At 45.1% G+C, this 22,985-nt stretch overlaps 4 protein-coding genes across 11 annotated transcripts; 1 reads left to right on the top strand and 3 right to left on the bottom strand.

Annotated features, from left to right (window-relative positions):
* Nucleotides 1-216: 216 nt before the first annotated feature.
* Nucleotides 217-5,288, bottom strand: LOC120668994 (receptor-like serine/threonine-protein kinase SD1-8). Of its 3 annotated transcripts, none has more exons than XM_039948825.1 (7): nt 3,900-5,288; nt 2,190-2,309; nt 1,928-2,067; nt 1,447-1,654; nt 1,049-1,304; nt 805-940; nt 217-700 (listed from the first exon to the last, which is right to left on the bottom strand). In XM_039948825.1, exons 1-7 carry the CDS (start codon nt 5,170-5,172, stop codon nt 377-379), a joined length of 2,457 nt encoding a protein of 818 aa, XP_039804759.1. In that variant the 5' UTR covers nt 5,173-5,288; the 3' UTR covers nt 217-376. The 3 variants fall into 3 exon arrangements, with proteins under 3 accessions (XP_039804759.1, XP_039804752.1, XP_039804767.1); XM_039948818.1 differs by having other exon boundaries at nt 1,447-1,660; nt 3,900-5,285; XM_039948833.1 differs by having other exon boundaries at nt 1,049-1,292; nt 1,447-1,660; nt 3,900-5,282.
* Nucleotides 5,289-7,743: 2,455 nt separating this feature from the next.
* On the bottom strand, nt 7,744-12,508 carry LOC120668983 (aspartokinase 2, chloroplastic-like). The gene is made up of 13 exons (XM_039948808.1): nt 12,000-12,508; nt 11,812-11,894; nt 11,678-11,718; nt 11,056-11,210; nt 10,578-10,727; nt 10,361-10,456; nt 10,059-10,175; nt 9,799-9,918; nt 9,617-9,709; nt 9,413-9,535; nt 8,540-8,656; nt 8,255-8,317; nt 7,744-8,167 (listed from the first exon to the last, which is right to left on the bottom strand). The coding sequence occupies exons 1-13, from the start codon at nt 12,402-12,404 to the stop codon at nt 8,006-8,008; spliced, it is 1,725 nt and encodes a 574-aa protein (XP_039804742.1). The 5' UTR covers nt 12,405-12,508; the 3' UTR covers nt 7,744-8,005.
* A 1,598-nt stretch (nt 12,509-14,106) lies between these two features.
* On the top strand, nt 14,107-19,800 carry LOC120668932 (pentatricopeptide repeat-containing protein At3g26782, mitochondrial-like). Of its 5 annotated transcripts, none has more exons than XM_039948768.1 (4): nt 14,107-15,136; nt 15,997-17,590; nt 18,151-18,286; nt 19,498-19,800. In XM_039948768.1, exons 1-2 carry the CDS (start codon nt 14,174-14,176, stop codon nt 17,038-17,040), a joined length of 2,007 nt encoding a protein of 668 aa, XP_039804702.1. In that variant the 5' UTR covers nt 14,107-14,173; the 3' UTR covers nt 17,041-17,590; nt 18,151-18,286; nt 19,498-19,800. The 5 variants fall into 5 exon arrangements, with proteins under 5 accessions (XP_039804702.1, XP_039804693.1, XP_039804718.1 ...); XM_039948759.1 differs by lacking the exon at nt 19,498-19,800 and adding an exon at nt 18,520-18,861; XM_039948784.1 differs by lacking the exon at nt 18,151-18,286.
* LOC120668965 lies at nt 19,147-21,172 on the bottom strand. 2 transcript variants are annotated; one of them, XM_039948801.1, is made up of 4 exons: nt 20,929-21,172; nt 20,354-20,451; nt 19,975-20,132; nt 19,147-19,884 (listed from the first exon to the last, which is right to left on the bottom strand). In XM_039948801.1, the coding sequence occupies exons 2-4, from the start codon at nt 20,426-20,428 to the stop codon at nt 19,788-19,790; spliced, it is 330 nt and encodes a 109-aa protein (XP_039804735.1). In that variant the 5' UTR covers nt 20,429-20,451; nt 20,929-21,172; the 3' UTR covers nt 19,147-19,787. The 2 variants fall into 2 exon arrangements, with proteins under 2 accessions (XP_039804735.1, XP_039804728.1); XM_039948794.1 differs by having other exon boundaries at nt 20,956-21,172.
* Nucleotides 21,173-22,985: the final 1,813 nt, after the last annotated feature.

Below are 22,985 nucleotides of genomic sequence, written 5' to 3'. Positions count from 1 at the left end.
GCTCCATGTGCACAGTACGGTACTAATCAATATCAAACTACGACAGATGATGATGATGATGATGCATGCGGTGGTTCTGCAAGCCAGCGAGGATTGGAGTACGTGGGAGTCGGATTGGAGAGACAGACTGTCTTGCGTGCGCGGTACGCGAGAAGAAGAAAGAGATCAGTGTGGCGCGCGTCTGGTGGGGGCGCCGGCTTGAGCAGACCGCAGTCGTGAACAAACATCGATCTTCTCTTGTTTCATTGAAGAGGGATGCATGCATGCATGATTCATGAACACAATTTCGACCAAGATCATCAAAAGCTGCTGAAACAGTCCACCCCTCAATCTTGTGTGCTTGTGGCTGAACTGCATCGATCCATGCTGTACCCCACTATCGGCCTTCGAGGCTCGTGACGGTCAGCTCGTTGCCGCCGGTGAGCTCTGCTTGCGCGGCGAGAGCGGCGGCGGCGGAGGCCGGGTAGCTCCTCGTCGGCGTGCACACCACGGGCCGCTGCGGCCGCGCCGGCGCCTTCTGCTGCAGCAGCATGGGGATGACGTCCGCCATCGGCGGCCGCTGGCTCGGGCACTCCTGCACGCAGAGCAGCGCCACCTGGACGCACGCCGCCGCCTGCCCCAGCTCGCCGCCCGTGCAGCCATCGCGGATCGCCGGGTCGACGAGGTCGCGGCTCCGGCCCCCTTCCCACATCTCCCATGCCTGGGAATAATCGACGAAGAGATTCGTCAGAGAAATTTTTTGAACCTGATCGTTTAATTTCCTCAAACGAATCGATGCATGAGCATGCAGTGCAGGTGCCTTACATGAGCGATGAGATTGAAGCTGCCCTGGTTGTTCTTCCTGCCGGTGACGATCTCCAGCAGGAGCACGCCGAAGCTGTACACGTCCTGCATGAACGACACCGTGCCGTCCATGGCGTACTCCGGCGCCATGTACCCGCTGCGCCGCCGCCGCCGGACATGGAAAATGCATGTCAGCAGATTCTCACAACGAACGTATCAGTTTTTTTTATCAGTCCAGCGATCATGGTTCTTCTCTTCTTCTTACTATGTGCCGATGATGGTCCTGGTGATGGTGTCCTGGCGGTCGGCGGTGGTGCTGAAGAGCCTGGCGATGCCGAAGTCGGAGATCTTGGCGGCCATGTCGGCGTCGAGGAGCACGTTGGCCGCCTTGAGGTCCCGGTGGATGATGTTGAGCCTCGAGTCCCGGTGGAGGTAGAGGACGCCCCTGGCCACGCCCAGGATGATGCCCAGCCTCGTCTCCCACCGCAGCGACGCGCGCCGCCTCTCGTCTGCTCCGACAACTCAAACCAAAATAATATTACCGGATGGGATCAAGCATAGGTTTAAATTTTAATAACAGCGATGAAATTGGTTAGCATTTAATCGATCTGATATGCAGCTACATTAACGTATACTATATTGCTAATTAATTAGAGTAACTACCAAAAATGAAGGCGTCCAGGCTCTTGTTGCTCATGTACTCGTAGACGAGCATCCTCTCGGAGCAGTGGACGCAGCAGCCCAGGAGGCGGACCAGGTTCCGGTGCTGCAGCTTGGCGATCAGGACCACCTCGTTCATGAACTCGTTCAGGCCCTGCGCCGTGTTATCCGCAGAGAGCTTCTTCACAGCAACCTGTTGCCCGTCCGGCAACTGCCCCTGATCGAACAGCCCAACCAGACATATATGCATTCGTCACACTCACACCAACGTGTCGACACAAATAAATTAAAACCAAGGTATGTATAATTTAGCCGCTATAGCCTCATTTAGTCCACTATATATTAGCTGTTTTTAGAGTCCAGTCACTAAACCCCTTGTCCCACTATTTTGAACCATGATTAAAACTCTTCACAACAATAGAATTATCAGCACATATATGCATAGGTAAATTATTGGGAACTATTTGACAGTTATTGTTACCACCTTGTAAACTTCGCCGAATCCGCCTCGGCCGATAATGTTTTCTCTGCAGAACCCGTTGGTGGCTGTTCTGATGATCCCCAGTGGGTAGGTTGGGCATTCGCCGCTCATAAGCTCAGCTGCTTCATCAAGCATGGTACCAACTGAAAATGGGGAGAAGGAATTAAGGAACTCATATTAAACAGATTTTCCTCTTGAAAGGAATATAAATGGTTCTTTGTCAGGTACTAGATGCTTATGAACCCTGCAAAAAAAAAAAGCTGACCTTTCTTACTGCGCCGCGCCTTTCTCCAGATCAGAAATGCGAGGGACAGAAGAAGCAACGCGAACCCGGCGATCACCAGGGTGATGACAGCCGCGAACCTCCGGGTGTTTTTGGGAGCGTCTGAAGAGATAGTATGCAGGTGCAGCATCAGTAAGACAGCGATCGGTTGAATCAAAGGAAATTCTTAGAACTCAGGTACAAGCAGCTACTAGCCCACTTACTACTGACGACTGAGGGTGATGGGACTACGAGACTATTCATGCTTCGAGATCTAAGCTAGAATTCAATGGCGATGGCATGAGATCAGAGAGTGGACAAAACATGGAGCATCGCCGTCGCAGTCAGGCACGACTTGACTTGTTCTTGTCCTGGTAGGCGACTGAAAGGGACTTGTTGGCACATGGCAGTGCATGGAGACGTTTGTTCCCCGCTGAATTTGGCTGAAAGATCTAGCAGGCAGGGTTTCATTTTATTTTCCCTGACGAGATCGAATGATGTCCTATGCGGAAACTGATGAGTGGATGCAGTAGGATGCAGGTCGTATTCACCGCCATTTGACTTGTGAATAATCTGATTGTCCCTACGTACACGTACATGTTTGGCCGTATGACTATTTCATTCGACCAGAATCAGACTCATGATTATGCAATAATGTAAGCGAGTAGATTACCAACACCCAGATACTGGTTGTAATCTTGTAGAGTTCTGCTGGCTTGGGATAGGGATGAGGAGAAGCAAAGTCAGACAGGGACTTTGTTGTTTTTGCCATAGGAGACTGAATGCCTTCATCGTTGCCGCAGGGTACATCTAAAATGTGGGTATTTCATGGATGACAAAATGCAAGGTCTTTTGACAAATTTGGATCTTAATTTGCTGAAATACACTTATTTGCATACAAAAGATTATAGCGTCTAGCAACATATGTAAAGCAGACATTTTAGAAGTCCAATTCACCCTCTATCAAATTTCCCATTTTTTAACTTGCCATAGGTTAGTATGGTAAGTTCAGGAAATTACAACGCTATTCCGAACTAACTTTTTTTTTTACTGGAGAATGCATTGGAGAGTTGTTTGTTCATATTATAAGGAGGAGTAAACAAGTGTATAGGGGCTGTTTGGCAAAGCTTCAATTATTAGACCCCATGTAGATATTGGAGTTTATATGATAAATTGAAGTGGTTTACACTTTATGCTTAATCCAAAATACTATAATAAAATTTAATATCCTTACTCTACCTATGATTTAAGCTTCAAGTATTTTTGGAGGTAGGTAAATATGCAGACGTAGGGAATTACATGCTCAAACAAGAAAGCAAAATGCTTGTACTGTAGCAATACCGACAACAAACTAAAGCAGAGCAACCTGCTCCGGTCATCCTCCAACAAAGTTAAAATACAAGAACGGTGGGAAAGCTTACAGATCATTAACATAGTCTCAGGCTTGCAGCTAGAACTTTAAAGAATTCTTAGTTCCAAATTAAGATTCAGAACTTGCACTCTGCTAGAAGTTCAATTGATTTAGTTCTAGTTAGAATTACCAAAGAACTGATAGTGTGTGATTGTGTATCAGAAAATCAATTCTTCGCACGTCGAACACGCATCGGTTCAAGATATCAAAACGAAGCAGATGAAATTGGTGAAAATAAAAAATATTTGCAGGATCGGAATTTCAAACAGTGCATGGTGAAGCGAAGGATTCAGCAGCCATACCTAGTTCAGACTTTGCAAGCCTGACGTAGAGATCCTGCCCGCCGGCGACGAACCGCGTGTCCACCAGGTCGCCGAACCACTGGATGCACCCGCCGCCGCTGCGGATGTCCGCCGCCGAGTACGCCGTGCAGTTGCAGTCCGCCAGGCACCTCCGGGCGCACTCCTCGAGCGTGGCGCCGGCGTCCACGGCGGTGCTGTGCGTGTCCGGCAGCTTCACGCCGCGCAGGACGCCGAACCCGTCGCCGCCGCCGCACTGGAGCGGCGTCCTCCGGGCGCACCCGCCGGACGTGTTCCGCATGTACCACTCCGCCGGCGACCTCGGCGCGAACCCGGCGATGCAGTCGCAGACCACGGCGTCGGCGACGTCGCAGACGCCGAAGGCGCCGCACCTGCCGTAGCTGTCGCACTGGTCGCGCGGGCCCGACCAGAAATTGCTCCAGGACCCGGCGGCGCCGTCCCAGACCATGCGCTGCATCACGCCGGACTCGGTGAGGAGCACCCGCGACAGCGGCGAGCCGTCGCGGTTGCGGAACATGTAGGAGACCTCGTCGGCGGTGTCCGTGAACCGAAACTCGAACATGTTCTCGAAGGTGGTCATCTCCGGGATGCCGCTGAACCGCACGCCGTTCCAGGGCCCTGTCCGGTAAGTCTTGCGGCCGCCGCTCCAGACGTGGAGCTCCGGCGCCGCGCCGCCGCCAGGCGCGGCGGCCATGACGTAGCGGAAGCCGCCCGGGGACGGGTCGTCGGCGCCGCGCCACGACGAGAGGGACCACTCGGCGCCGGTCCGGAGGCTCCGCCCGACCGGCATCTCCGGGAGGAACGTGTTGGTCGGGTGCTCGAAGCTCTGCCACAGCACGGCGCCGGCCGCGTCCGTGAGCACCAGGTTGCCCGTGTCGCGGAGCTCCGCGACCGCGCCCGCGCCGGCGGCGGACGACGACCAGACGGTGTCGTTGTTGCTCGCGCCGTCGCGGAGGACGAGGGCTCCCTGGTCGCTGACCTCGAGCACGCCGGACGGGGTGGTCAGCGCGCGGTCGCGGTTGGCGACCCAGACGACGGTGTCTGGCGAGACGGTGAACCAGATGCCGAGAAACCACCTGGAGCGGTTGCTGGCGGGGAAGAGGCCCAGCCGGAAGGCGTCGCCGGGCGAGGCCAGCGTCTGGTCCCCGGCGAGGGCCCCGGATTGCGTCAGCGTGCTCCCGCTGGCGGCGGAGGATCGGGGAGCCAACGCTGAGAGAAGAGCAAGGACGAGGACGAGCAGGTGGCTCATGGCCATGCGCGCGCGAAAGGACAACTCTGAAGACTGAAGACTGAAGGACGGGCAGTCTACTGTACGATGGGGTAACGAAGGGGCATGGTTTGACAGGTAGAACCTTCAGCATCTCTCCATGGCTTGAACATTCGTGTGGAAAACAGGTGATCTTCTGAACAATAATACTGCATTGTTTTACCAACATCAAGCTAGTTGGTGTTGACCCAGTGAAAAGTAAAATCCACATCAGCTTCTAAATGTAAATTAGAGAAGTTTTGAGATCCATGCCGGGACTACTTGGACTGACTTTTGCCTAGCCTCTGCTCCAAGCCATCCTCAGAGGAAACCAGAAGTTGTGCCAAAACGATGGGATTCTGCAATGGATTAGTGAGCAGAAGCTGCCTCGCAGGAGTAAATCCTCCCCCACAAAGCTCGATTCTGCAAAAGCAGAAATGATAAGCAGGGCCATCTATGAATTGCAAGGGAAATGTAGAGTGCAAATAGTACAAGTAAGCAGATTTAAGGCTTACTTTAGATTATTTTCATAACGACAGAGGTGAATATTTTAAAAAAATAGGATAGATCCTATCATAATTGTTATCAATGATAGTTAACAGTCTACTAAAAAACTAATAGATGGATGGTTCTGATTTTATGAGAATTTTTCCTTTTCCTAGAGAAATTGCTTTTTATGTAATATGTATGATATATTACCTACACCCAACTATAGTGTGGGGTTGCTGCTGTGCTTGTACACAATGCACGAGCGGGCCGGTGCCCACTTACACACCAACTGAAAGAATCCGTCGAACCTATGGCAGTGTTATTTATTTGGAAACATATCAGGTGTAAATTAACCTCTTAGATGTTGATCCGGTGGCTCAGATTGAATTTTGCACGGTTTGTACAAAGGGGTTGGTTTGCGCCTGATATGTTCCCTATTTATTTACCATATCATTATTAACAAGAAAATTAAAAAGAATTTCCAAATAGTAATATGCAACTACCGCCGATGAATGTATCCCCTGGTCAACCCTTCTAAATTATACGACCATTTGTTCGACAGTGCTTTAGATTAAACAACTGAACAAGAGCCATAAGTTTTAGTGTTACATGATGCTTCATCAAGATGTTCGACTATTGATCCATATGCTGTGCAAATATAGGTTCAAGTCCTAAGATAAGGCTAATTTTGTGGGTAAAAAATAAAGTCAACGCTTTGGATGGATGTAGACTGCAGCTTTATTCTACAACCAAATAGAAATAAGAAACTATACTGTCGAGAACCTGAGATGCTGTGTAAGTTGAAACTACCATAGCAGCAAAGTCTTGACTTTGTGACATGGTTTAACTAATTAAAGTGCACAATAGCTAAAAAAACTCAAACGATGCCGAGTTGTCTGCTATACATCAACACTTGCTCTTGCAATTTGCCAAGTTTCCTCTTTGTCTATACGGGATGCATTGACCAATCAAGAACTCTTGGTCAAGACCCCTGTGAGCACTGAAGCATGATTACAGGTGCCCCTTGACCATTCTGCTGTACTTGCTCTGCAAGTACTTCCTGAGAAGCGTTGCCAGATTAATACAAAAACACTAGATAGAGTTTTACAATGATCAAATATTTTTAATGGACTGCACTACTTTACACACATTTTGCAACATGGTATAATACAACATTTACTTCTTCAGCACGAAACGATTTATCCTTACCAAACTTAGCTCATTTCTAAAAAACCTACCTGATTGCCAATAATTTGTTAACTAAACGTAGCTGCATCCGATCTAGTTTTGTACAGAGAATATTGTTAGTAGCTGCATATGTCTGTTTACACTGCTGATACTTAAAAGGGAGTACAAGACTGACTTTATATGTGTACTCTACGATAAATCGTTTCTAGACATTAGTGTTTGTTGTTTATAAAATGCTATCTCATCTGATTGGGCGGAAGTTCCATGATTTTTGCAACTTGAAGTTGACCAAGAACTTGAATTCTTGACCATTTGGTGCTGGAACTTCCAGGAAGCTGAAACTAAAGCAATCACCAGCATAAAAAATTGGGTTTGCTTAGATCAATTTCCCACCCGACGCACCCATTTATCAGTTTCTCGTTCGAGCGAGTTTGCCGTTTCACCTAGAACTCCCACATGTACCTGAACCGAAATCCATTGCTGGAGGAACGAAAAACCATAGTCAGAGAATCACTTGCACAAACAGTCATCGGCGTGGACTGACATTTAGGTGCAAGGACTTGTTTCCAGATTCCACAAGAGGAAGAGTGAGCAGAACTTCTTGGCCCTGGGGTACAGCAAGCGGCTGGTCTGATGTTCTTACCTCACCACTTGTCGACAGAGACAGAACCATGTGTGGTAAAGACCCTTCTCTCAGTTCTCATTCGAGTTATGCGTAAGGTGGGGGAAATCTCTTCTAGTTTCTAACCTATAATTTTTTTTTTCAAGGGGACGCGTCTGTAATGCAGAACTGAAACTTTCACGAACAAATAAGATTTACTCATAAAAGGTCCCTCCAGCCGTCCTAGCTCAGTGGTAGATTTTAACCTGATTTTCACGGGGATTTTACATGGGACCATATGATTTCTGCAAGAACATTGTGAAATTCCGGCGTTCCAACACGCCTGAAATAGATTGAGTCAAACAAGCACACTGACAGAATAATTGACTCACCCCCTTTACAGTTCAGAGAGCGACATGCATCTCTCCATTCGATTAGTAAGATCATTGGACAATTGGCAGCACTATATATTTCTATTTAGAAATAGCCATAAACCAGAACCTCTCACGAGACATTGGATGCCGAACCCTCCTAGCCTCACGGGGGACTATATTAAAATCTAAGCTAATGGCTGTGAACTGTTCTGTTGGAATGCGATGCGAAGTCATCGTGCAGAACGTCCATTTTATCAACTTCCGACAAGAAGCCATTCTCAAAGAAAGCAGAATGGAGGGCTTGGACACACTGTTTTGCCTCACTGTCATGGACAACCAATGAAATGTTCACCTGTGTATGGATGTACTCTACATCAGGTTGGAGTCTAACAACAAGTATGGGTGGTCTCATCAAACATGAGAAGAAAAGAGGGAGTACCTTGGATGCCCCTTGCGAGATCATCTGGACATTGACACCATTTCTTCGTAAAACGTTAAATGCCTGCCATGCAGCAGCGAGTATCAATCACAAACATATGAGACAGTTTGAGTTTTAGCATAGCGTGGTCATTCATTAGTTACATTTACTATAATATGTGTTTGTGCACACTACCTACAATTGCAACCAATAACCATAGTTCATAGCTCAACTTTCAACTTTGAAGGTTGCAACTGCAGCATCAGGAGTGTTGACAACCACGAAGCTAAGGTTAAAAGCACTTACCTTTTCAAGAATCAAAGATGACCTCTGCACATTACCAATTAAAGATATTATTGACCTGTTCTGGAGAAGATGAACAACTGCTATCTTTTCGAGCTCTTCAATGACATCATCAAGTTCCTGGTACGTGTCACAAAGTGTAAATACAAGTATAGTTTAAAAGACAAAAGTAGATTTGTCAAGATGTATCATCATCATTAGTCTACTTTAAAAAGGAGAAACTCTTGCCTCAGCCAATTATTTCATTTGACAAAATCAAGTTTTTTTCATTTTAAAAAGGACTTCAATTGTTATAATAATTACTACAACGTCATTTACTCTCTTATTGAAAACATTGAAAAAAAATGAAAAATTTACATTTGCAGAGTTGTTCCAGATCCTGAGGATCTCATCTGTTATATGCTTCCGTGCATTGCATCTAAAGTTGTAAATGTGGTCAACGAAAGGACGAGGTTTACGGCCTTAATATTGGCAAGGGGATATTGGGAAGGGCACTGAGTAGGGCGAAGAATAGAAACACACAGAATGGTATAGAATACTTTTATGTTTAATCTACCTATAAATGTCTCCTTATCCAGATAAAAGGAATATCATCTTTAAGGATATGGCTTAAGGCCCAACTAAATAATAATCTAATACCAAAGCAAACCAAATATCCTAAGTTTAACTGATTTATTCCTAAGGGTGCCACAATAGGTCCATCCCCACATAACATAAGGTGAGAACATAATACAACCAGTCGAAAAAAGTGGGACATTGACAAGGAAAACTTGAAGCAAAAGTGTTATGTGTTTTGGTAGACTATGCAAAAATAAAGCTTGAAGAAATATAGAATTATTGACAGAGAATTAAAAAAGAATAAATTGAGTTCCAAACATTTTTCTGCTGAACCAATTCACAACTCCATAGTTTTGATGGATCCAGGGTCAAAGATATGCTGACTTCACTGGTAGCCACACAATCAACAGAGATGCCCAAATCTTCAAATATTGAAAAGACCTGAAAATTGGTAAAAGTTACAGTTAAAAGACTGAAACACCAAGAATAAACTTAAGAAAAGCAGCCTCTGAATAGTTGTACCTTAGCTAGAAAACCATATTGGCCAAGCATGCGCGTGCTCACTATATCAAGCATTGTAATATTTGATTTCAATACAATGCTAGTCAAAATACTCTACAATAAAACATGTCAGCATTTGAATCAGAGACCAAGATCAATTCGCTAAGTCCAAGATCAGTATTTAGCCAAGCAAAGCAACAAACCTCACTCATATCTCTTGCTTTAGTGATGAGGGTACCAGGGGCACGACGGTTATAAGAATTCTTAACCCTAACAGGTATATCACCTTCTCTAGCTGGTCGCATTGACTGTGGATGCAAAACCTAAAAGTAATGGTTGATGAAAACTAGTCAATAGAGAAAGATCATAGAGAACCATTGGCTCTTATAGGCTAAAAAACAAGACCACAACATAATAACATGTTCATTTGTCAACGTTTTTGTTAATGGATAACAACACATACCTGCGCACCAAAATAGGCAAGTTCAGCTGCCTCATCAAATGTCAAGTATGGCACAGGTTTTGCCTTTGGGTGAATATTAGGATCACATGTTAAAACACCATCAACATCTTTCCAAACCTAATAGAAATAAGACAAGAGTTAGTCAACTACGCAGAAATTAAAATTAGCAAAGATGTAGTCTCTCTGTTGCTTTTATAAATGAAGTTATGTGACAAAAAATCTGTCCTTCTCTATAATACAAAGATACACGGCTTCCTGCATGTTTGAGAAAGAAATAATATAACGTCCTACAAGTTACAAACCTGGATTTCTCTTAATCCCAAGGCTTTGCCAATGGTTGTAGCTGTCAGGTCGCTACCACCCCTGCCTAGGGTGGTTATTGCACCAGATCTCCATCCCTGCAATTTTAAGTGGATGAAGCCGTATATATGAACAAACTCGCTCAGAGAAAAAAAAAAGACATTATGAGGACAAGCGGATCATTGATACCCCTCAAATGAAATATGTAAGATGGGCAACCTTTCCAAGAAAGCCAGTGACAATAGGAATAGCAGGATCATTAATCCAGTCTCCATGTAGCCTCTTTGCAACAGCAGGATAAGTTGCTTCCAGAATATCCGCATTTGTGAAATCATCGGTAGTTATAAAGCCAATTTCAAACGCATCATACTGCAAAGTAGTGAGAATCAGATAACTTTAACTAGGCATCCACTTGGTCGATGCTTTACACGAAGAATTTCTTGTCCATTGACATAAATTGAATTGAAGAAAATACGATTATAAAACACTTATAAGCAGTACCTGTACAAGAATACAATTCAACCAATATTTTCTACTCACAGAAAATATAATGAATTGCCAATAAAACAAATTTGGAATTATAGTGCATGCAGTGCATTAATGAATTTGCTACTGGACTGCATGGTATTAGATAAGTAATAGGCGCATATCTGAAACAAGAGAAAGATCATCCAAAATTCATAGCTCAAGAATGTACCTGCCGAGCTTTTACCCCAATTTTGTTTAAAAGCGCTGCAAATATTCTTGTAGACATGCATTCACCAAAGGAAACCAGATAATCTCGTGTTCTAAGAGTCAGCTCTTTCATCATAGCAATTCCTTTAAGAAGTTGTTCTAGTTCATCCAACAAACCTACAATATCTCATATTGGAAATATTATCATTCATCAAGAAAATTGCCAGCACTACAGAGTACAGACAAAGGCTAGAAAGTGAAATATTCATGTGGCAGAGTAAAAAAGAACTAGGTTCTGAAACATGAGTGATCTAAAGAGAAAGCTTAAAACAGAAGCTTAAGCTGGAAAAGTACATTATCAGTTCATCTGTGTGAACACTCATATTGCTTCTGTTGTCAGAAATTGGTTTGCTAGATTCTGTTTACCACAGTAAATCTAAGGTTAACATTAGAGCTGGATCTGCATAGCCATAACGTCCACCAGACTTCCACCATCATACCCTACATGGAGGTGTTTTTTGAGGAAATATGATTTGGGTGAACTGACCACACTATTAGTTAGTTTCACATGTTTTGTAACCTCAAAGATGATGAGGCACAAAGAAGGCCAGGAAAAGCATTTGGCAAAGTGAGCAACATCTTACCACAAACAATTGACCTATCTAGCCCAAGCTGATCAATCGTCCTAGACAAAGTAAAACGGTAGAAAAATCAGGCAACAGTATTCCAAAGCAATCCACTGAACCAAAGCAAAGCACTGCAGTTCACGGAACCATACCCAAGGTGCAATTCCTTTATAAAGGAGAGCTCGTCGAGCTCGGAGACGTTCGCCGCGCCGCAGCTCACTGCCTTTTCCCCAGCCTGCAACCAAAATCAAGAAATCCACCTCCATTTCACCAAAATGAACAGCTCGCGCATCGAAGGTAAATGGAGCAGGGCGCGTGGCGGCGCGGCACGATACCATACCACGAGGAGTTTGTTGGTGGTCTTCCCCATCGCGGAGAGCACGACGACCGGCCGCTCCTCGGGGAAGCTGAGGACGAGGTCGGCCACCTCCCGCATCCGCTCGGCCGAGGCCACCGACGACCCGCCGAACTTCATCACGACGGTGAGCCCCGGCCCCGCGCCCCCGTCGCCGCCTCTCTCCTGAGCAGCGGCCACCGACGCATCCTTCTTCTCGACAATGGCGGCGCCGGCGGCTCGCTGGCACCGGACCACCGCGGCAGCCGCCGCCTTCCACCGGCACGGCACGGCGACAGGCGCCGGGGGCCCGCGCTGCCGCTGTCGCTTGCGCAGCCACTGCTCTCCGGCGGCGGCACCGTCGAGTCCCAGCCGCGCGGGGGTACGGAGAGCCGCCGCCGCCGCCGCCATGGCCCGAGGGCGGAGCGGCGGAGCAGGTGGAGATGAGGTGGATGGCGCCGGGGCGAAGCTGGCAGAACGGACGGCGGGGAAGGGTGCGAGGTGGCTCCTGCGGACGGGGCAGATCAGCTTTGGCGGCTACTACTGGATTTCACTTTTGGAGGCCGCATGGGCCCCAGCCGGCCGAGTGGTCAACGTGGACACGTGGGCGATGGGACCCACGTGTTCGTCGATGCACTGTGGCCATATTTAGTCTGGTTGAAAAAAAATTCGCGAAACTTTTTACACTTTTGACTACTAATTTAGAGTATTAAATAAAATTTAATTATAAAATCACATGCAAGATTCTTGGTAAATTTGCGGAACCAATCTAATGAGGTCTTTGACCGCACGATTAGAGGATGGTTACCGTAGTATCACGGTAGCAAATCATGAATTAATTATCGTCATTATATTTATCGCGAAAAGTCACATCCATATCTGAAAAGGTTTTACAAATAGATTATATTTAATACTCTATACATACAAAATTCTCTTTTTGCAAAATTTTTACCGTAGAAACCAAACATTGCAACTGTAGAGAAGCCTCCACTCGTGAAAGCTAACAACAGCCAATTCGATGTTTTTTTTTGGAAAACAAACAATGTAGTTCATATTATATTGTAAATATTAATTTGTGAAACTTCATTTACATGGATTAGAAAATTCTCACCGCGTGGTAGGTGCGGTGAGCAATTCCCAAATATGAATCAGATGGATTAGAAAATTCTCGGTGCACGGTGTTTTGCAGTAGAATTTCCTTTGAGAAAGGGATTTTGATAGAAAATTTACTCGAGTAACGGTTAGAAATTTCGTATTCTATTATATTGGAAAATTAATGTAGTTCCATTAGTTACTAATCCAATACCGTATCATCTAGATATACAGATTGGACAAAGTGGAAAGATTATAGCCAAGATTTTACCTTGCAATTATAATGATTTTTTTTTTTGCAGTAGGGGCGCGCTCTCCTGTTTCTCTCCAAAAAAATATAATGATATTTTTTAGAGTTACCACGCATACACTTTTCTATTAGTCTTTATCTTGCTAATACGATCTAAGTTTGTATTTTTACTGTCCCGATCAAACACAAAGTTTGTACTTTTGAGCACCTCGTTTTTTCGCAAATATCGTGTTCTTCCATCAGTACAAGATTTGCCGATTTGGAAGGTAAGCTCTAAAGAAACAATGCTACTGAAACCGACTTTCACATTAATAATTGTGTAGAATAGTTAGAGTTGTCTTACCCACCTTCACAGGTGCCTTGCATTAGTGTTGGAATTTTTTTTATCTCTTTATATAATTATTATATATTTTTGCGAGGAACTCTATATAATATAATTATATGTGGCATGTTTATTGACACCAAATCACTTATTGTAGTTAATTCAATCTCCAAATCCGTCAAATTTTCAATGTATAGAGGTAGGATGGGTAGCAAGATAGAACAAAACATAATCGGCTTAGGTTAGTTAAATGATCAAATGTCCGAACCAAATCGAAATAGCCATATGTAAACTATGTTTAAACAGGCTAAATGACCCATTCCCTTTGCTAAAGTATGCGCGTGATGTTTTTGAGTGTCAGTGAGGGAAAAAAAAAGTTTTTGCGCCATAGCGTTGAATTTTCATTTCTTTTCCAGCGTAGTAATAAAAGCCGTAAACCCTGCAGCTGCAGCCTTGTTTCCTCCCTCCCTGCTCCGAGAAACCACCGCAGGGCGTCGGCTGCCGCCCTGCCCAGCAATGGCGGCGGCAAGCGTCATGCCTCCTCCACACGCAGACCCACCACCACCACCACTAGCCGCGGCGCGTAGCCCCACCTCCGACGCCCAACGCCGACGAGACGCCCCCACCCCGTCCCTCCACGCGCTCTTCCTCCGCGCCGTGGACCCTTCCCGCCCCTCGTCGTGGTCCGCCGCCGTCGCGGACCTCCTCTCCGCCGGCGACCCCGCCGCCGCGCTGGCCGCCTTCGCCGCCGCCCTCCGCGCCAACCCCGCCGCGCTCCGCCCGGCCCTGCCCCCGGCCCTCCGCGCCGCCGCCGCCGCCGCGTCCCTCGCCGCCGGCCGCCAGCTCCACCTCCTCGCGCTCCGCTCGGGCCTCTTCCCCTCCGACGCCTACTCCGCCTCCGCTCTCCTCCACATGTACCACCACTGCGCCCGCCCGCACGACGCCCGCAGGGCGTTCGACGAAATCCCCGCCCCCAACCCCGTCGTCGTCACCGCCATGGCGTCCGGCTGCGTGCGCAACAGCCTCGTGTACCCCGCCCTCGCCATCTTCCGCTCCATGGTCGCCTCTGATTCCGCCGGGGCGGTCGACGAGGCAGCCGCGCTGGTGGCGCTCTCCGCGTCCGCGCGCGTCCCCGACCGCGGCGTTACTGGTGGCATTCACGCTCTGGTTGCGAAGGTCGGCTTGGATGCGAATGCTGGCGTGGCTAACACGATGCTCGACGCCTATGCAAAAGGAGGCGGTCGTGACCTGGGAGCGGCGAGGAAGCTCTTTGATATGATGGAGAGGGATGTGGTGTCCTGGAACACAATGATTGCACTGTACGCGCAGAATGGACTGTCGGCAGAGGCGTTCGGGTTGTATAGTAGGATGCTGAATGTTGGTGGTGGCATTAGATGCAATGCCGTGACTTTGTCAGCCGTGCTGCTGGCTTGCGCGCATGCTGGGGCAATACAGACCGGAAAACGCATTCATAATCAGGTGAGTTACTTGCTTTGCTCCTTATCTATGTCTTGATGTTGATTGACCATTTTAATTAGTTGATGGGATCAAACACTATGTCGCCATTAAAGCATCATCTACATTATTTCATTATCTTGCTGAACAATGGGAGTTAACTGCAACTGTTAAGAATGTTCCTACATTAGCTGTCAAGGCTATGTCTGCCAATTCTATCCTTGAGGAAAGCCTGAACTCACGAACTATCTTTTGAGTGAGATGGCTTTATAACACCAACTGTACCTATATGTATGATCCTGGAAAACCATTGCTTACTAATTGTCTACTAGTAAATATTGTTCTATGGTTCAGGTGGTCCTGGCCTTGTTACAGGAAAATTTTACGTGAATTAATTCTAAATTTCAATATATAAATAGATAGGCATGTGTTGAAAAAAAATACTGAAAAATGTAAATGCAGAAGCATGGTAACAAAGTACACATATCACCTTTTCTTTTCAAGTACCAGAGTATAAAGTAACTTTTCTCAACTGTCGCTTTGCTTTTGGAAATCTTCAGTATATCTGTCAAAATTTGTCCATCAACAATATTTTGAGTTTTTGAGAAAACAGTATTCACGACTGGTGAGCAATTTTCTTACTTCCATTTGATTGAATCTGGTTTATTCGTCATTTACATTAGTTTATTCGTCAAATTAGTTTAAGCTTAATTAATTCTCTTCTGGATTTCTGGTGGTGTAGCAAGGATACTGATCGAATGTACTGTTCACCTTCTTTTTTCCCGTAGTTTCCATACCTTTTGATCAGAAGTTTGTGCCAAGCAATTCTTTCTGTTCAAATTTTTGAAATTAAAGTAGCTTCCTCTTAATTATATTTTTGAAAGGTCGTAAGATTGGGTTTGGAGGAGAATGTCTATGTTGGAACTTCTGTGGTTGATATGTACAGCAAGTGTGGGAGAGTTGAAATGGCAAGGAAGGCCTTCCGCAGAATCAAGGAAAAGAATATCCTTTCATGGTCTGCCATGATTGCTGGCTATGGCATGCATGGTCATGGGCAAGAGGCCCTTGAGGTTTTCAATGAGATGAGGAGGTTGGGGTTAAAACCTAACTACATAACCTTTGTCTCGGTTTTAGCTGCTTGCAGTCATGCTGGCCTTTTGAATGAGGGCCGTCATTGGTACAATGCCATGAGAAAAGAATTTGGAATTGAACCTGGCATAGAGCATTATGGATGCATGGTGGATCTTCTTGGTCGTGCTGGATGTCTTGATGAGGCTTATGGACTTATTAGAGAAATGAGGGTCAAACCTGATGCTGCTATGTGGGGAGCTCTACTTAGTGCGTGCCGAATCCATAAGAATGTTAAGCTGGCAGAAATTGCTTCAGATAGGTTGTTTGAGTTGGATGCAACTAACTCTGGGTACTATGTTCTCTTGTCCAATATATACGCAGAAGCGGGAATGTGGAAAGATGTGGAAAGAATGAGAGTTCTGGTTAAAACAAGAGGGGTAGAAAAGCCTCCAGGGTATAGCTCAGTTGAGGTAAAAGGTAATACCCATTTGTTTTACGTTGGAGACAAGAGACACCCACAGCACAAGGAAATCTATGCGTATTTGGATAAACTGCTTGAGAGAATGCAAGAAGCAGGCTATGCACCAAACACAGGTTCTGTTCTTCATGATTTGGATGAAGAAGAAAAGGAATCCATGTTGCGCATCCATAGTGAAAAGCTTGCTGTTGCTTTTGCGCTAATGAACTCTGCACAAGGATCAGTAATCCATGTCATAAAGAATCTCCGGGTCTGCACTGATTGCCATACGGCAATAAAGATTATTACCAAGCTTACTGGACGAGAGATTGTTGTTCGAGATATAAAGCGGTTTCATCATTTCAAGGATGGATTGTGCTCATGTGGGGATTATTGGTGACATAATGCAATGAGGCTTAGGTTGTGATGCCATATTGGTACTCATCAGAATATCAGATATTGAGATAACTGATTATGACACGCGTAGTGCATTTGTCCAAGATGCAAGGCCCAATATACCAGTGATACAGTTTGTAACTTCTCATCCTCAAGCTGAAATGACCTGGACCATAGCTGGAAGCGGCAGTGGGAATTTATCTGTGTTGATGATGAAGGGCAGCATATTTTGGGGCACTTTCAGTAGTCCTGAGTAATAAACTTGCACCTTCATGTGCAAGACATGATTTTCATCATGATATGAAGGTTGAAGGGCTTGTATGTTGTACCATAATGGCTCAGCCTTGACGATTCATAGATACCAGAAGTATGAAGTCATTTTGGAGCACATGAATTTCTTTTATAAGGATTGGTTTTGATATTTACAAGGGATGAGAAACACTTTTGGAAACTTCAGAAGCTTGAATTTGTCTGTCCAAGAATTGTACCTCAAATAGGAAAATGGAGGCACGATCGTTTCTTAATTTCAACAATGTTCGGTAACATTATACAAGGTTTGTATACTTTTGCCATTTAAATGTACATATATCAGTAAACAACATGTGATAGTGTGGAGAAATAAGGACTTGAATACCATTTCATTCTATGTTAAGGCGTTATAATGATCTTTTTATTGGTAGGGTATCAAAAAGTAGCATGCACTATGTAAGCTATCACCCAACTGAATAGTGTTTTGGTGAAAAGTGAGCTTCCTGCTAATACATCCTTTTAAAGTGGATTGGATTGTTGTCACAATAAGGATGGAGAGAGTCTAATCACATCACAATTTGATAAGAAACAAAGCGTCTTTGATAGTTTTACAATAAATACCAGCAAGGGTCATCTGGCTTACTCAGGTAAACAAACCAGAGTAAAATGCTGAAAACAGCAGATATTTGTGTCTCATTTGCAGAAAACCAGAGTTAAAGTAATCTTCTGATGTAACTACACATATTGTAGACTGGAATTCATTCCATAGCCACAATCCATTGCATAAAGTGAACAGATCTGCTGGATGACACATACACAGAGGGCACAATTCTTGTGTGTTTCCTGATTTCCTCCCATTTACCAGATCAGCAGTTGACCCTGCCGTTCCTCAGCTTCCTCGAATTGATGATGATATCTGATTTAGAGAAGTAATACAGCAAAGAAGACAAGGGATATATAGCACAAAAAATGGAGGAAGCACGAGTGAGAAGCAGCCACAGGTTAGTAGTGCATGTTGTTGTTCAAGCGATTGTTTCGTTTGATTAGGGTTGGAAAAAGGGTGAAGTCTGAAGTGTTGCAATTTATGTCATAGAGTTTATTCAAGAAAAAATTGTGTCATAGGGTTTCAAGTTGAATTGGTAGAAATTTATGCTGAACTTTGCATACGTCGCTGTGATGAGGGTGCTGATGCTTTTCTGGGTATCTGTTGCTGCTGGTAATAACTGAATACCAGTTGTAGCCTTTAGGTTCCACTCCAGGACAATCTGAACTCTGAAGCGTATTCTGCAACTGCTCTCTATAATGATCGAGGTGTCCATTTTTGGCAGAATGTATCTTCTTCGGATATGGTTTATTTGGTGTCTACATCTGTGGCATGTTTAGTTACTATTAACCAAAATGGCACAATTCAATTGTCTCTAGCTATGCTTGGGTTGAAGTGGTGATAAGTGCGCTGGACAGTTTTACCTGATTCTGTTATTGTCTGCATTATGGTGCATCTGTGAACACAGTTCAGTTGTTCTTTAAGATTACTGTATAGGGACAAGAAATTTGAGAACATTTTTTATGCTTTTGATGCTACTTGTGCAGCTAGTGATATGACGGAAGCATCTGACAATGCAGATGCAACAGTAAATTGGGTACAGACAACGAAAGAAGACTAGTTAAAATACAGAGTTATATGACAGCCCAAAAGAAATGTGTATTTAAGCAGCTTCTTTTAGAGTTGCACATATACACTTGCCCTCCGAATCCACAATTCTAAAAGATTGCAGAGACCACAGAAACCCACCAGCAGCTAACGAATATGCTTTCCATGGCGACGGAAGGCTTTCCTAGCTTTTCAAACAAGCTTCCAAAGTTCCAATAATCGAATGCCCGCCAGACTTCTGAATCAGGCTTAGTGATTTAGATATCCCGTTTAATACAAGAATCAGCCAAAGTAATGATAATTACTTGCAGTGAAAATCTTCTCTGCTAAATAACAGTCAAACATGATGGGATTACAAAAGATCACAAACAAAAGAAAGTACCAGAGGAGGTTAAAAGCTTCAGGCCGAAGACAGTTGGCCGCAAATTCTAATGTCAGATGGATAAGCAAGGCATCACATTTAGTATATTTAAGGGTTGCATTGCACGCAAATCCGTTCCACAAAACATTTCTCCCAACAAAGTATCGGTGACCTCTCTGACAATGAAGTTCTTGTTTCAGTTCCCCTGCTGCTCATGCTTATGCTACATCAAGAAGAAGAAGAGCAAACCCAAGGAAGAGCATAAGCAGGCTTGATGCGCGCTGCTACATCCACGATCCATTTCACTTCAGGATAGGAAGAGGGTTGCATTTAGAAGTATATCCAAAGAGCTAGGATCGTCTGTGCAAAATGGTATTGTCTGAACTCTGAACTGAATCCTATCATCGGAGCTAAATGGCAAATGGCACTGTCAAATGGTGTAATGTAAGGTGTTAAGCTGTTTCTCATATCAACAATAGTCTGTCACCGGTTACTTTCTTTTCTCTTTATCTGCGGGTTCTGTTTTGTGGATGCCCATCTCCTGCATCTGTTGTTCAACAGGCACAAGCCCAACTTCTGCCAGAAACCTACAATACATAAACATCACTTGAATTAATCATTCATCAAACAAAAGTAAATCTGTTAATGGGGCACCCCACACGGGGAGAAGGACTGACCTATTAAGCAGCACAAATAGCACCGTGCCAATAGTTACGAGCAGAAAAACATGCCCAACAATCACGAAGTTTTTCGACGAGAATGCTAGTGCGAGCATTGCAGTAAAACAGAAGGCCAGGAGCAAAAATGTGGTCTTCAGCACAAACCACGTGGGAGCCTGCACAGCAAGACAACATCTGTTGATCTTTCTTATCAATTTGTGCAATGCCAAACCACGTAAAGAGAGAGACAAGATATATGATAGTACAATGAACACCGTACAACAACGAACACTATACCACAGTGAAAAGAGACACTATTAGAGTTGAACTGAGATGGAAGACACTGAACATGGAATTCGTTGCAGTAATTCTGCGCCATCAAAAGAAATGTCCTTACATTAACACCGGACGACAATGCTCCCACCAGGACAGCTTCAGCAGCTGATATTTCTTCTGAGGGGCGCCCTTCCATTTATGTATCCAAGGTTAATAGCACTAGCAGAAATGATAACAAAGTCAGGTATATGCTCCATGAAGAATCATCATAGTTCCCAGGATAGCAGAAAAAGGGCATAATGGCTCCGCAATATTTTCACATACAACAATGAACAGTTTTTTTTTTGTTGATATGACAATGAACTATGATGTTCCCAACAAGCCTTGTTGGATGAGCTCCTGAAATAATAAAATCATGCTTATACCCTACACATATTGTAATGATGTTCCCAACGAAATGATGTACTCCAGTTAAGTCAAACATGCACAATGGAAACGGCCGCGGAACAGCAACCTGACACAAATTCGCAGTGCATCTCTAGCTCGCTCAAGCCAAGTCGCATCACCAGCAGCAAACTGGATCTGGATGGGGCCCGGAATAATATCCATGCCAAGAAAGGAAGCGTTGGATTTGATTGCACACAGCAGCGAGAGGAAGATCCGGGAGCAGAAAATTCACTAAACACAGCAACTAACCTAAGCAAGGAAGGCGGGCTTCGTTACCGGCAAAAGAAGTCAATCCAGGAGAGGTCGCCGGAGAGATCACCCGTTCAGGCCAGCCCAGACAGTTGAGGGATAGAGGAAGGAACTGGGGGGGCGTGGTGGGCTCGCTACGCTGCTGCGAAGGAGGAGATGGGAAAGTCGGAGGCGTCGATTCGCCGGTGGGAGAGGCGCGGTTTCTTCTCGTGGGACTGCGGAACAGGGGAAGTTTGGTCGTATGGGAAAGATGAGGGTTGACTAAAAACTACTCCGTTTCAAATTATAAGTCATTTTAAAAATTTTAGAAAGTAAATTTTTTTTCAAATTTGACTAAATTTATATGATAAAATAATAATATTTATGATACCAATTAAGTATCATTAAATTCTTTGTTAACTATATTTTCATAGTGCATCTATTTAATGTTATAAATCTTTATATTTTTTCTATAATTTTAGTCAAATTTTGAAATGGTTTAACTCTCCAAAATTTTTAGAGTGACTTATAATTTGGAACGGAGGGAGTATTCTGTAGCTTTCAAAGGCTGCTCGTTTTGGGCTGCATTGGAGTGATATTCTTACGTGGGCTTGGGTCACAACATCTAGGCTCACCAACATGTTAAGAATAGGACCACATCTCGCCCCAATACGAATCCACTCTTTTTTAGATTATACAGTACAACTTAGACGCTCATAACACATGCATACTCACACCCCTATAAACACATGTACACAAACCCTACCCCTATGAGCATCTTCGAAGACTGAGCCAACAAATCCTCGAGATTGACGAAGTCACCACAGACGCCTCACTGTCGACGGGAACGCCGCCTACCACTTAATGCACAACGCCGTTAAATCCCAGAATATTCGCTCCCATGGAGAGTCGAACCCAAAACCTCAGGTGCTACCGAGGCTCTTGTAACCACTAGGCTATAGGCCCTTTCGCATAAGGCCACTCTTTTTGATCGGCTCCTCAACGTGTAACAAAACTTTCCACCACCTACTGATTTGTCGATGTGGAGGGGCCGGGGACTATCTATGGGACTTTTTATTTATCACGTGGAAGATAGCCATCTATCTTTAAATCTCAATTTTAACACAATTATCTTGTGCAAACTTATGCATGTTCAACATGGTGATATGATGAATTTATATTTTTATTAAACATGTTCAATATTTAACGATCAAAATGTTGAAAAATGTTGAAATTGTACAGATAAAAATTTGAAATTGGAAGCATGAAATTTTGAATTCAAAATGTTGAAAGGCGACCAGTCAGCTTCTTCTCCGGCGAGGCGGCGACACGGGCGATGGCACGGCGCAGGCAGCGGCGCATGAAGCAACAACGCACGTAGGCAGCGGTGCGCGAAGCAGGCGGCGACGTAGCGGCGAGGCGGCGCGGGGGTAGCGCGTGGGACTAGCGCTGTGGTGGGGCGGGCGAGGGGTGGCACGGGTGCAGCGTGCGGGGGTGGCGCAACGACGTGGAGAAAAGGTAGGGGGGAGTGAGAGAAAGCTAGAATTTGGGATGGATTTAAAGACTATAGTTATTGGCACGGATCTCAAATAGTGAAAGGTGGGAAAAATTGTCCGGAAGATATAACTAGAAGTCAAACTATCACGAAAAAAATAGGCTGAGCACGTGGCCCAAGAAGAAACCACAAGCAACAAACCGTATGTCCAAAGCCCTGTTTGGAGGAGCTTCCTGTAGCTTCTGCCACTCCAACTAGCTGCAAAAGCTAGAAGCTTTCCCAAATGGACATGCTTTTCCCAGTAGCACCAAGAGCTAAAAGCTCAGTTTTGCCTAGGAACGAAAAGCTAGTCGGGAGGAGCTTCCCGAGCTTGTGCCCTTCAGCGTTACAAACCTCCCCACAAAACTTCAATGAAATTACCCGCTTTTGCCACTAGTATATAGCAAAAATCTCTCCCTCTCCTCCCTGTCTCGCGCTGGCCCCCTCCCCTCCTGAGCGAGTCCCGGCCTCCCTCCCCGTCGCGAGTCGCGAAGCAGAGGGCGGCGTCGCCCCACCTCCCCTCCGTCGCTGCTCTGGGCAGCAC

Source organism: Panicum virgatum, chromosome 2K (genome assembly GCF_016808335.1).
Source record: "Panicum virgatum strain AP13 chromosome 2K, P.virgatum_v5, whole genome shotgun sequence".
NCBI classification, from domain to species: Eukaryota; Viridiplantae; Streptophyta; class Magnoliopsida; order Poales; family Poaceae; genus Panicum; species Panicum virgatum.
The sequence above is the reverse complement of the archived record's forward strand: the minus strand, read 5'-3'. Positions and strand labels throughout refer to the sequence as shown.